We start from the raw sequence: 13,031 nt of genomic DNA on the forward strand, positions 1-13,031 counted from the left end.
TATTGAAAAGTTTGAGATCACCAGTTTTTACGCATTGAGGATGAATGCTAGTCCCAAGCATCGTCTATTGCAGTGGTGCTCAGGCCCTTTCTTTCAATAGCTGTATCTTTGTTCGATGGTGATATTTTAAATAGAATTGTGCGTATTTCTCAAACATTTCGGTCATACATTCGAAATGCAAAAAGAAATTCAAGCTGAAGTTGGTGCATCATACAGATCCAAGCCACACGTGCGGCCCGCGGACCGCACTTTGGCCATCACTGGTCTATTGGTTCTCTGTGTAATTACAGCTGATCTGGCAACAAAAGAGTAGCATCCGTGGGCAGTCAAACATGCTTATGTGAATAAAACTTTTGTCGGATTTGATATATAGGCAGGGTTACCAGGTATGCTGATTCATCAGGATTTATCCTGATATTTTTTTTAATCCTGATAAAATTAAAGGTCAAATGGTTATTTTTTTTTAATCTTGATTTTTGTTTAATCCTGAGTTATCCTGATTTTAAATAATGGATCACCACTTCCAAAATGGCCAAATTTTGATGACAGTGGCGACTTTTTTTCGTTTGAGTTTCCTCACAACCACCGAAGCCCTAAACACCATCCTGATTAATCCTGTTTTTTTTTAGAAAGTGGCCTGATATTTTAAAAAACCTGGCAACCCTGCATATAGGCGACCAACCAGGAAAAGTGTCGAAGAATGGAAACAAACATAACTAAGTTTCGGGTGAACCGAACTGCCGTCTTCCGCTCAAATATTTATCAAACTGAACTGAAAGAGAGGGGCTCTAATTGGTTAAGACATTTTTTAGGATCGTTATAAAAAATCTGGTTCACTTGATGATATGAAAATTTTCAACATTTTAACAAGCAAACAACATGGATTTTCAACCAATTACAGACAATTCAAGGCTCCAAAAAATCACAGATGACAACCTTGCAATTCCGAAAGCTCTGGCAACCCGGTTTCCGCACCCCATGTGAAACACGTGCTGAATGCTAAAAGCATTGGCCCGAATAACCATGAAAAGAGAATCAGGACCATACTTTCGTCGACTTCGATCCGCTACTGCATTGATGTTCGAAGATGGAAAATTTATTAAAAAGTAATGCATTTGCCCGACCGAGGGATGAAAAGTTTTGCAATCTGAGCTCGTCGCCGTCGTCGTCGTCGTATTATCAGCAACGCTAGAATCTAGTAGCAGCAGCAGGTTCTCTGTCATTTTCAAACGATGGAACACATGTGGCTCCTTCGCTTCGATCCCCCATAGCGTGTTTATCGGCGATGGGGTTAGCAATTTTTTTTAAAGCAGATGAGAAGTTTCAGCAGATGTCACAAATTTGATTTCACTTTAATTGCCTGCTGCAGAAGGGCTTTCGAGCAATCAATTGAACCCAATTTCTGTTCCCCCGGGACGAGAATCAGTCGTCCGGGAAATGCCATCCCGTTGGTTGATTGACCAAATCGCGTATCATCAGAAGACAGATTCGACAGATCTCTTCTCCCCCTCCCGCAGTTCGGGGCACGGTCGGGCCAATTGGTCTCAATTTGCTCAATTAATTTAGATGATTTGTGAGTGGCTACCTCTCCTGGGTAGAACCGCCCGTCGCCGTTGCGTCTGTCGTAGGCCTGCTTCACACGAGAAGTTGTTAGTCGAAAGAAGTGAAAGTTGAGAGGTCGAATGTGTAATTCCGGTCTGGATCGAAGCATGCGGTGAGTGCGTCGTACATAGCAGGCGGGAGACATGCGAATGCGTTTGAGTTGTTACCTAATGGATGTTTCTTTTGCTCAAATTGCTCTCGGTTGCTGCGATTAAGGTTTTATGTTTGTTTCGGTTTCTCAATCAGTTTTGTTTTATTTGTTGACTTTTTTTTTTCTTCTTCCTTGTTTCTATATGACTCTTTACAATATTTAACAAACATCTTCTCCGTCTGTCCACGTGCATGAGTGTGTGTGTGTGTGTATGGGTGATGGTTTGGTTTATGGTTGAATGGATGGGCGATTTTTTTTTGTCTGTTCAAATCAAATGCCGACAGCTATTTGTCATTTGTATGGAGGTTATGATGAGAGAAAGAGTAAAATTTGCGTTTGCTTTCTGTCATTCCCATTATAGCGCTTTTTTTGAAAGATAGAATAAATTACACAACACGATAGAGTTTAGTTTGCTTTTAGTAGTAGTTGGTAGGTAAGGAAGTTATGATAGTTGTTTGTTTTGTTGTTCGCATAGAGATATGTTGTTCTGTTTTCTGATGAATCTATAAAATTTGTTTCACCTATCCTAAATAGTTGGGGTTCCCGAGAGAAGTAGAAGAACCGAAGAACTGAACTCAAATATTAAAATGGTGGAGGTAAAAATATGGCTAACTGATTTGGGGTGGGGAGGAAGGTAAACCGAGGGAAAGAATTCAGCGTTCACATTCGTTTCTTCGATTTGCCTTATTTAACAACTAGCTGTCTGATTTATTTGTTAAGGTTTTTTGTTTTTGTTTTTGGTGTTTTACCTACGTCGAAAAATTTTTGAAAGCGAAAAAAGACACTGAAACAAGAGGAAGTATCAATGGCTAACAACAATTGTTTGTAAGTTTTATACCTTCTGAGATTTTACATCGCACTTTTTCTATGTTTTGCTCTGTGTCACTGCTCCTTTCGCTTGCGCTGGTTTTTTATAAACACTTATAAAAATATGTTTTTTTTTTTGTGTGTGCCTTACCCCTCGTTCTTACCCTAGTAATACGTTCATTTCCGTTGTTTCTCAATTCTCGAATACTTGATCAGAGTCTTAGTTGGTTTTTGTCGTTTGCATTTTGGACGAGTACGATTTGTAAAATATTCCCTTTCCCTTAGGTTTAAATAATGAAAAAAAAAGTTCGATTCTAAATAATACTTAAATTGTTCAATAAACTTAACTAACACATTTGAAGTGAGTATTCACCTGCTGGCTTTGATTTTCCATTCCGCCCTACTAGCGCGAGAAGACCTTTGGTTAACTTCGAATTGTTTGACTGTCAAACGAAATAAATAGGAAACTCAACTTTGGAACAGGTTTCCGAAATGATCAAATCATAGCGCGAAAAAAATAAGAAGATCACGATGTCCTTAAGATTAGTATTCCCACACCTGTGTGTTGTTAATTGAGGAGCAATTCCAGTCCAGTGGAAGCAATGTTGTTTGGAAGGGAGAAGAAACAAAACAAAAAAATCGTAAATGTTTGTTAGAATTTCTCACGGCCTGCTTTTAGTGGAGCACCCTAGTCGGATAGTATCACCCTAAGCAAAAGCTTGACGATTGTTAGGAATCAAGTATAAGGGTAAATTGAAGGTGGAAGTGACTTACCGGATGGCCTGCCTTGCCTACTGGACCGACTGGACCCGAATCGCCACGCATTCCCATTGGACCCTGGTGAGGAAAGAAGAAATTGATTGAGGAAATTTGTTTGTACTTTGTTTTACTCGGGGGTTCCCAAATAGTTTGTTATTGCAACAGTGAACGAATTTCTGGAGGTGCTTTTTTGCAGTTCCAGATCATTTGGCCGAACGAATTTTGATATAATTTTTGCGTTTATAACTCACAATAACTCCCTTTTTTTTTTGCTAAAATTTGGTCTTTTTGAATCTTGAACATTTTTCAAAATGGAGTAGGAGAAATGGCTCTAATGTTGGCCTATGGATCTAGGATTGGGCCCATCGCAAAAAATGTACTATTTATCAATTTTATCTATATGAACGCGTCATTGGGTCGGGCCATTTTCATGATTTGTGGCTGATGTGGCGTTTTGGTGATGTGGTTTTAAAATGAACGGTATGTAAGGTGACGTTTTTGTAAAAGGATACTGTGAACACCCAGTTCAAAAGGGAAGCATCCTACTGCCACTACTGTGTCGTCGGTGGCTATGAAATAAAGCAAATGATCAACCATATTCAAGAATTATTCAGAAACTTACAGCAGACAACAAGGCAAACAAGGGGCGATGGTACGAGAAGTACGTAATAAACCTTTTGGTTGGCAATTCCGGTATTTTCCTAGCAAACACCAAATCGATGCATGTGCCACCCAATATAGTCGGCAGCTTAGGGTCTGATACGAGACCGAGTTGCAGAAAATTCTTAATTAATTAATCATATTGTCCGGCCATTTTCACAGAGAAGGAAGGTAGGAAGTGATAAAAATCCCCATATAGAATTTGAGAGAAGTGGGAATAATTCGCTTTCGGTGCATATTCTGGTCAGAAAGAGTGAACGACAACCTGAAGAAATTAGTCAGGGACTTTGTCGTTCTGTTTTTTTTTTCCCGGAAAACAAGCTACAATTAAATAAAAATGATTTTCCCCCATTCAGTTTTACCTGCTTTACTACCAGTCCCCAGAGAGCCAAAAAATTCAAATTTGAGAGAGAAAATTCTCTCTCACGAGCTCATTTTCTCAACATGCCATGTATTTTAATGACACTCGATTTGTGATTTCCCTTTCACAGATTACAAAATAGAGTAGGGTAAACGCTCCTATAGTTGCGGTACGTTGGAAGCGTTAGGTTCCTATAGTTGTGTATGGAGACTCCGTACACAACTATAGGAACCTAACGCTTCTAACGTACCGCAACTATAGGAGCGTTTCCCCTACCTGTCACTACAAAACATGTCTGGTACCTCTTTATATGTATTTAGTTTAACATTTGAAGTCCCTCCTATTTTTCATATTCTGTACAAAAGATACTTTCGGGCCCGCCCCATACATAAAAATTGGCAGGAAATGCTGTGAGGGGTGAGCTATTTTGTGTGCAGAATGTGTGAAAAGGGAGGGACTTCCGATGTTAATCTTAATGCATATATAGAGGTACCAGACATGTTTTGCACTGCACTGTCATCTGTGAACAATTAACGGAAAACAAATTATGTGTAGTTTCCGATTGATGTCACGCAAATAACAGCAGTGACATCTGATGGAAAATGAATGCAGAACCTTGACAAAATGATTAATTGGACGAATCCGTTATTCTCAGCTTTCGAGACGTCTACGTTGAAATCCCCCGCAGGTGCTGGTTCCAGGAATTTCATTCATGTCAAATTTAGTAGAACTCCTAAACCATCTCTTTTGGAATTAGTTATTGGCCGTGAAAAGGGCCGTTTCAGATAGGGAAAATGAACGAAACTTAACCTCCAAAACCATACAGGGTGCGTCCCTAACGCTTCAGAGCGTACGCTTGGCGTCTTCAGTGTAGCTAACAGCGTCACGAATGACGTTTTCCAGCAACAGCTTTAGCACACCTCGGGTTCCCTCGTAGATCAGACCGGAGATACGCATTATCACGACGAGCTTGACGACAGTCTAGAAAGTACCCTGTAAGTTATCATGCAACACCTTCCTCCCTTTTTATGGCACAGACTTGTTGGTCCATATTAATGCAACACCTTACGATGACTCTTGGCTCCTCCTTCGCCGAGTCCTTTACCTCCCTTGCCACGTCCAGGCAATGTTTATGCTGTTTAAGCTGCCTTCGGGTACGGTTGACAGGAAATGGATGCGAAGAACTTACCATTTAACTCTAGAGAGCGAGCTCAATACATACTGACCTGCTTGACGGTCTAACAAAGAATGATGCTTATTTTGACCATGAATACCTCTTTTATACCTACTCGAAGGCTAAATTATTCTTGCAAGTTGTTGCATTTTTGTTCTCCCATCGTTTTTGATTGATTGAACATAACAAAAGCATGTTATTAAATTGAGGAGAAAGCGGTTGAAAATTCAAAGTGTTCGATTCATCGTATCTCCACCGTAACTAAGCACAATGGCTCGTACCAAGCAGACCGCTCGTAAGTCCACCGGAGGAAAGGCTCCTCCTGAAATCGCCCAGGACTTTCAAGACCGATCTGCGCTTCCAGAGCTCGGCCGTTGCAGGAATCCAGCAAGGCCATCTGGTCGGTCTGTTCGAAGATACCAACCTGTGCGCCATCCACGTCAAGCGTGTCACAATTATGCCAAAGGACATTCAGCTGGCTCGTCGTATTCGTGGTGAACGCTCTTAATTTCTCCGGCGAAAGCTAACAAAGCTGGCCCTTTTCAGAGCCATTAAAAGATTCCACAAGAGAGTTGGGAAAGAAATTTCTGCTGCTTTCACTGATCGCATCACAGTGAATCCTGATCTTAAAATTGCAACCAATAGAACCAAAAGCGGTGCGATGCTAGTTTTCATTGCTGTGACGACGACTGTAAGGGGGCTAGAAGCAGAAGGATGAAAGCCAATTCTCTATCGATTTCCTCTTTTGTGATCACCGTGGCTTCACTTACCTATTTCACACTATTTCTGCTATTTTCTTCTATCATCCACAACAACAATGGTATCAATGAATGTTGGCCGTTGAGTTAACGTTATCCGACCTTCTTAGTTGCTCCTCCGTCAATGATCAACGCCTCGTCGTAATACTACATCGACAGTTTTCGTCTAGGCATGATTCTCTGATGACTGTGTTTGGAAAGCAGCATAAGCATGTACGTAATGAGTCGATTTATTAGTTAATTTGACGCTTTTGGTCAATGCTGGACATTTACCACTTTTTCAATGGTTTCGTGTTGAAAATCAACAGTCGGAAGCATTGCTATTGATGCGTAAAGATATTGCCGATCGATTTTTTTGAAATTGGACCAGGGGCAGCTGAGTTATCAACGTTCAAAATCTTTCACAATTTTGTTTCATGTTCCATTTTCGGTTTTCACAAAGTGTACCCCCATATAAAAATCACAGACGTAGTTCTACGTCAAAAATGTCTCAAACATTGGTTTCTGAGTTAACAAAAAGTTCAAAAATTCTAGCAAAAGTTCTTGATCTACGATTTAGGGGCCTCCTTTAGCTCAGTCGATAAAGGCGCAGCTACAAAGCAAGACCATGCTGGAGGTAGCTGGGTTCGATTCCCGGTCCGGTCTAGGAATTTATCGGGTTGGAAAATTTCTCGACTTCCCTGGGCATAGTGTGTGATTGTCTTATCTTATTTTTCTTTATTAAAGAGACTTTCAGCCATCGGCTGGTTCATGAGTATGATTGTACTTGCCACACAATTAAACTATTGCAAAAATGGTACAGGCATCGAAAGCTCTCAATTAAAAACTGTAGAAGTGCATCTAGAACACTAAGTTGAGAGCATGCAATAAGCCAATATGTGATATGCAATAAGCTTGAAATGTGAAGAAGAAGAAGAAGAATAAGATCTACGATTTATATCAATTTTTAAGTGTCCATCGTTTGAATATTTCAAAAGTTCCATTTTTTCATGCTGTTATTTAAAAAAAAATCAAAAATTAGACGTTTATGATCAATCACGGAGTAGCAACCATTGATATGTGCCGTCAGTCTAAGCTAAGCTCAAATCTCAAACAATCACGTATTTTTGACATAGGACTACGTCTGTGATTTCTCTATGGGTTATACTTTGTGAAAACCAAAAATGGAGCATGTAACTAAATTATGAAAGATTTTGAACGTTAATAGCTCAGCTGCACCTGGACCAATTTCAATAATTTTATCACCTATCGATAAGAAATATTTCTACGCATCGATAGCATTGCTTTTGACTGTTGATTTTCAACAAAAAACTATTAAAAAAGTGGTAAATGTCAAGCATTGTTCAATGTACAAATAAAAAGGGTTAATTGTATCACTGTTTTCATGAAATAAACGTTCTTCCCAAACTCAGTCGTCATAATCGAGCACCAATTGGTTGAACATCATTCTGCTTTAAGGTGATACTCTAAGAAAGCCTTAAGGTAAAACTTCAAAGGCACAAATGTCAGCTTCCACAAAACATACAAATTTGAAATTGCTACTCTCTGTTTGTAGTACCACAGCAAACAAGGAGTAGCAGTGGAAGCTGACATTTGTGCCTTTAAATTTTCACGCTTTTAGAGTATCAACTTAACCTGAAAAGATATAAAAGAGCGCTGCTGTCCAGTCTCAACTCATTGTCGTTTCGGACGGCGTGGTGAGCAGGCAACAGAAGCAGTAATAGCAGCAGTAGGAAGGTGGTGACAGGATAGGTAGTTCACTCGTCTACCTAACAAGCAACAATTACTGCTCGTGGCAAAGGAGGAAAAGGTCTTGGTAAAGGAGGCGCCAAGCGGCATCGTAAGGTTCTTCGTGATAACATCCAGGGTTTTTACCGGGTATTACAGGGTGTCAAACGTATCTCTGGTCTGATCATCGGATGATCTCATCTATTCACATAACCAACAAAGCAATTACCCCTGTGTGGAAGTAGAAGGATCCCTCAACTTCGCTACGAAAAATGGGCACTCAGAAGAGTCTCGGCCCGGTGACTCTTCTGAGTGCCCATTTTTCGTAGCGAAGTTGAGGGATCCTTCGCTGCGCCTTTCCAACGACCGGGTCAATCCGTGTCCAACAGTAGCCGGGCCGAGACTCTTCCAAGTGCCCATTCGTCGTTGAGGTATCCTTCACTGCGTCCTTCCAACCCGTCGCAGCCATCTAGTCAACCCGTGTCCAGTAGCAGTCGCGCCGAGAATCTTCCGAGTGCCCATTCATCGTAGCAAGGTTGAGGTTTCCCTCGCTGCGGCCTTCCAACTTGTTGTAGACACCAGTTCAACCCATGTCCAGCAGCAGACGGGCCGAGACTTTTGCGAGTGCCCAATCATTGAACCGAAGAATATGGGATTCTCCGGTCCGATTGGCTGATCCAGCTGTCTACACGTCATCATCATCTTCCAAAGGCTTTAGCCTGTACTATCATCGGCCTTTTTCAGCGCCATCAATATTTCCCAAAAGAGTTAAATTTCTGAATATGTCCCAACTAAAATTCATATTCATAAGGTTCTTGTCAGGGCAATCATAGTCATACTAAAGAGTGTAAACAGAGAGAACCCCGCTCAAATTCCTATTCCTACACAAAACACAAGCTCCTGCTGCAGTTAACAAATAACATTTATTATATAAGGTTTTGTAGGTTTTTGGTTTTAGACCGCTGTGCATCCTAGTCGTGATCCTCTATTGCTTGCTTGAGAACCCCCATCATAGGAAAATGGACATTATCCAGTGAAATACTTACCGGCAGTCCCATCGGTCCGTACTCTCCCTTCTGTCCCTTTTCACCTCGATCGCCCTTCTTGCCATCGTACCCCCGAGGTCCCGGCTGTCCCGTGTGCCCAACAGAGCCCGGTGGCCCAGGAGGACCCGGTGGTCCGTGCGGCATCTCCCCCCGGTAGGGTTCATCGGCCATGCCTTCGTGGTCTTGCCGCCGTCGCATTTTCCTAAACTTCTGGGAAACGGTGTGAGGGTTAACTTGACTGGCCGCTGGATGCTTTCCGGTTGGAATACTCACGGAATCTCCTCGATCGCCTTTGTCACCTTTGACGCCCGGATAGCCGGGTGGTCCAGGAAGCCCCGGTGGACCCATTAGACCCGGAGGTCCAATGTCACCTGGGTCGCCCTTCTCTCCTGGGGGACCTTGGTAGCCTGGTAGACCTGGCGGTCCTTCGATGCCTGTTCGGAATGGATTCTATGTAGATCTGTAATAAATTATGGTAATGACCAGCATCTCTTACCTGGTTCTCCGGGCATTCCGTCCAGTCCACGAGGTCCAAGCGAACCGGGTGCACCGACTTCACCGGAATCTCCTTTGTGCCCTGGTAGGCCATCTCGTCCTGGCAGTCCTGGCGGTCCCGGTGGACCCGGAGGGCCTCGGAACTGTGCCAGCGTTGCTTCGTCATAGTCGTCATCCTTTCCGGGGCCCTAGTTGCGGAGGGCGAAGAGAAACAGTAGAGGTAAAAGCGGTGCATAATAAAATCGTCTGAAATGAATCATCAGACCGCGCCGTGGGTGCGAACCACGCGTTTTGCAGAAAAAAGTGCATTCCACCCATGGCGAAATATTGAAATGGATGATTTAAAACGGCGCGGCAGTGAAGACCGAAAGAGAAAGAAACAACGACGCGAAATTAATTCGCCCAGATTTTCGCCTACTTTGCTGCTGTTTTGTGTTCATATTGCATTGTGTTACGTATTTCGATGGAAATGCACTTAAACCCTTCCGGAATAAAAAAAAGGCAGACTGCGGTGACGTGGGACGCCGCCGATTGCTCCCAGCAGAAGAGGCGAACGTGTAAACACCACCAAAGTGGCGAATTTATTGCGAAAATAACGTTTGCATGTTTCTGCCTACTTTCGTCATCACTCACTCTTCTCTGCTGGTAGATACGTCCGCGAGAAGACGAAGGGATTTTATTCAAATGCTGATTTGTTGTTTTGGGTTTTGTGTTTATTTTTTGCATGTTGAACATGTGCACTTCAAGGCGGAGGCGCGTGGTGTTCATCTAGTTGGCTAAGGGTGGTCATTAATTTATAAATTTAATTTTGCTATCGCAGAAGGAATCCGGAAAATGTTCAATGACAACCCTAGCTACACGTTTCAACAATTTCCCTCATTTTCCCATCAGCACTCAGATGAAAATCCTCACGTCTTTCCCTTTCTTCTAGCCTATATACTGTCTAGTGTCTACCAGTAGTACTGTCACTTGTAGAGTTAAACGATACTCCAAATTGTGCCTCGGTAATCTCTTCCGTCTGTCTGTCTGTCTGTCTGCCGGCATGGGCCCGAAATAATAAATGAAATGCTAGTGCTGCGCCCCTTGCTCCATCGTCGCTGCATGGCGTCGTCCTGTGCAGAATGGTGGAGCAATGTAGACATACATTTTTGTCGCACTTTCGGTGTGCGTAATTTCGTACTTCGCTTGTGCCATTTTGCTCGACTTGTCTAGTTAAAATGTGTGCTCTTTGTTCGGTCAAAGCTGCAGAGGCAAAGCCGTGTCGTAAAGCGGCGGTGTTAAACAAGAATTAATGGACGGAAATTAGAATCAAATTAAACTTACCTTTCGCCTTTTTGCTTGTTTTTTTTTTGGTCATCGTCGTCGTCGTTTACACAGAAAAGGTACACACAGGTGTGCAACATAGATTAGTGCTGCAGTAAGCGTGCTGCCCGACTAATCCCCGAACACTACCCCCGGCCCAGTCAGTGGTGCTAATTACTACGGATTCTACTGAAAGTGCAACATTAAAGGTCTGCAGTGAAGCAGGGTTAGAGAAAGAAGCGAATTAAACCAAACACAAAGCGTCAGTGCCAACTACGGTTTCGGGTGATACGTACCTTCAATTTCAGTTCAGTGACCTTAAGCCAATTTCGCGCTGGTACATCTGATTGTCATAGAATTACCCTTTTCTGTTGTCCCGGTCGGAAGATCGCTCCATGTCCCGCACACATCCGGTGCGCCAGTCAATGAACAACAATCGACCGGGGTGACAGGAAGATTAAATTCAATTTTTGTGGCTTCCAGCGAGCTTAATAAAATAAATGTCGGTGCAATCACCAACCACACCACACCGTACAAAGTACCTACTGCTGCTGCTGGTTCTGCTTCTGTCCCTGTGGGATGTTACCGTGTGTGTTGATTGCTAAAAATATTGGCTGCTCGGTTCGAAAAAAAGGGGAGCTGAACATTGTATGGTCGGGGAGCCAGCAGCATCGGAAAGCTGATGATGTGGAGAGTGTATTACAGCAAGTGAGCAAGTCACAGCCAGCTCTAGCTAACGCCATGGAGTTTGCGGTTGTTGGAACACGGGTGTACCTGGGTAGTTAGTTGTGTGCGGTTACGGTGGTAGTAATTGTGTATACTAACATGATGAGTTATGGTGGAGGGCTTTTGAGGGATGGGAGTTCAGCTCTGCCGTGGTGAGCAGTTGTTCTAATTCAGGTTGTAACGAATCGCTCCCAACGGAGCAGGCGGCGATGACACTTGGGCAGGGTTGAATCGTGATCAAAATCAAATGCTCGTGCAACCGACTCAAGTAGGGGTATTTGATATTATTTACGTTGTAACTATTTCAGATGTCATTTTAATACCTTTATAACGGTACTATTACCATATACATGGAATATTTTCAGACTGAAAACCAATTACCAGCACCGTACATCGGTGTAACTTTGAATTATGAGGGTAACTTTCCACAATTTGTTTCTTCTTTTTGTTATGCCGGAAAATAGTCCTAAACTGCCACAAAAGACGTTTTGTCACTTCTAAAACGGTGCTACGATCATTTGCATGGTATATTTTAAGAATTAAACTAATTAACAGTACCGTAAATGGGTGCAACTTTGGCTTGCTAGGGTTACTGTCTATCATTTTTCCCCTTTTTTGTTACACTAAATATAATGTTAAAACTGCTACCGAACATGTGTTGACACCTTCATAATGATAGTAAGACCATGGCATATTTTCATTTAAAAAAAAACACCTACCAGTACCGTGCATGGGTGTAACTTTGTGTATTGAGAGTAACGTTTGCCCAATTTTATCTCCTTTATGTTGCACCGGAAAAAAATGGTTTGACACCTATATAATGATACTATGACCACATACATTGGTGTATCTTTGGTATACGAAGGTAACTTCCACATCTTTTACTAGCGATTAAGTGTAGCTTTAGAGCAGGGGGGCCAGCGACCCGGAAAAACGGGAAATATCCGGGAATTTGAAAAGTAACCGGGAAAACCGGGAAAAACCCGGGAATTCGACGAGAGAACCGGGAAAAATAAATTTACCATACCATATAGGAACAAATTTTTGTACTAGAATTTCAGAATAATTTGCTGCATAATTTTCTTCAGGTTCCCGTCTTATTGTTTTTTTTTTTTAGAATTTAATCGCTCAGCAATATTTGAAATTGATTTTCGTCGTTTTAATTTCAGATGTAAAGCGCATGGGTATTAAAAGTAAATATTGAAGATGCTCGACTTTAGAAACAAATATTTGTAAAAGCCGAATCTGAACTATTCTTTTCCAAGGTTTTAATTTTTCGTTTTCAATTCGTAATAAATATAAACATGCAATTTTATTCAAAATTCTCATGATATGAATTCCTGAATTAACTTGGATTCCTGCTCTGAAATACCATAATTTTTTTTTCTGAAATTAACCAGAAAACACTCCGCACCGTTGAATTCTTTTTGGAATTTTCTTGAAACTCCTTCGAAAAATTTGA

General features: G+C 41.9%; 1 protein-coding gene across 9 annotated transcripts in view; it reads right to left on the bottom strand.

The window, feature by feature from the left end:
* Positions 1-13,031, bottom strand: part of LOC135697433 (collagen alpha chain CG42342) — a 405,805-nt gene that overhangs the window by 26,484 nt on the left and 366,290 nt on the right. For 6 of the 9 annotated variants that reach the window (XM_065217107.1, XM_065217104.1, XM_065217108.1 and 3 more), the window contains 4 exons: positions 9,543-9,729; positions 9,320-9,480; positions 9,047-9,256; positions 3,335-3,397 (listed from right to left, as the gene is read on the bottom strand). In XM_065217107.1, the coding sequence (XP_065073179.1) occupies positions 3,335-3,397; positions 9,047-9,256; positions 9,320-9,480; positions 9,543-9,729 (621 nt within the window). Of the gene's footprint in view, positions 1-1,839; positions 3,119-3,334; positions 3,398-9,046; positions 9,257-9,319; positions 9,481-9,542; positions 9,730-13,031 lie in introns of those variants that run through there. The other 3 variants (XM_065217110.1, XM_065217106.1, XM_065217109.1) reach the window with 2 other exon arrangements.

The sequence above is a fragment of the Ochlerotatus camptorhynchus genome, unplaced genomic scaffold (genome assembly GCF_037179485.1).
Source record: "Ochlerotatus camptorhynchus isolate MF236.1 unplaced genomic scaffold, CSIRO-AGI_Acam_v1.1 ptg000070l, whole genome shotgun sequence".
NCBI classification, from domain to species: Eukaryota; Metazoa; Arthropoda; class Insecta; order Diptera; family Culicidae; genus Ochlerotatus; species Ochlerotatus camptorhynchus.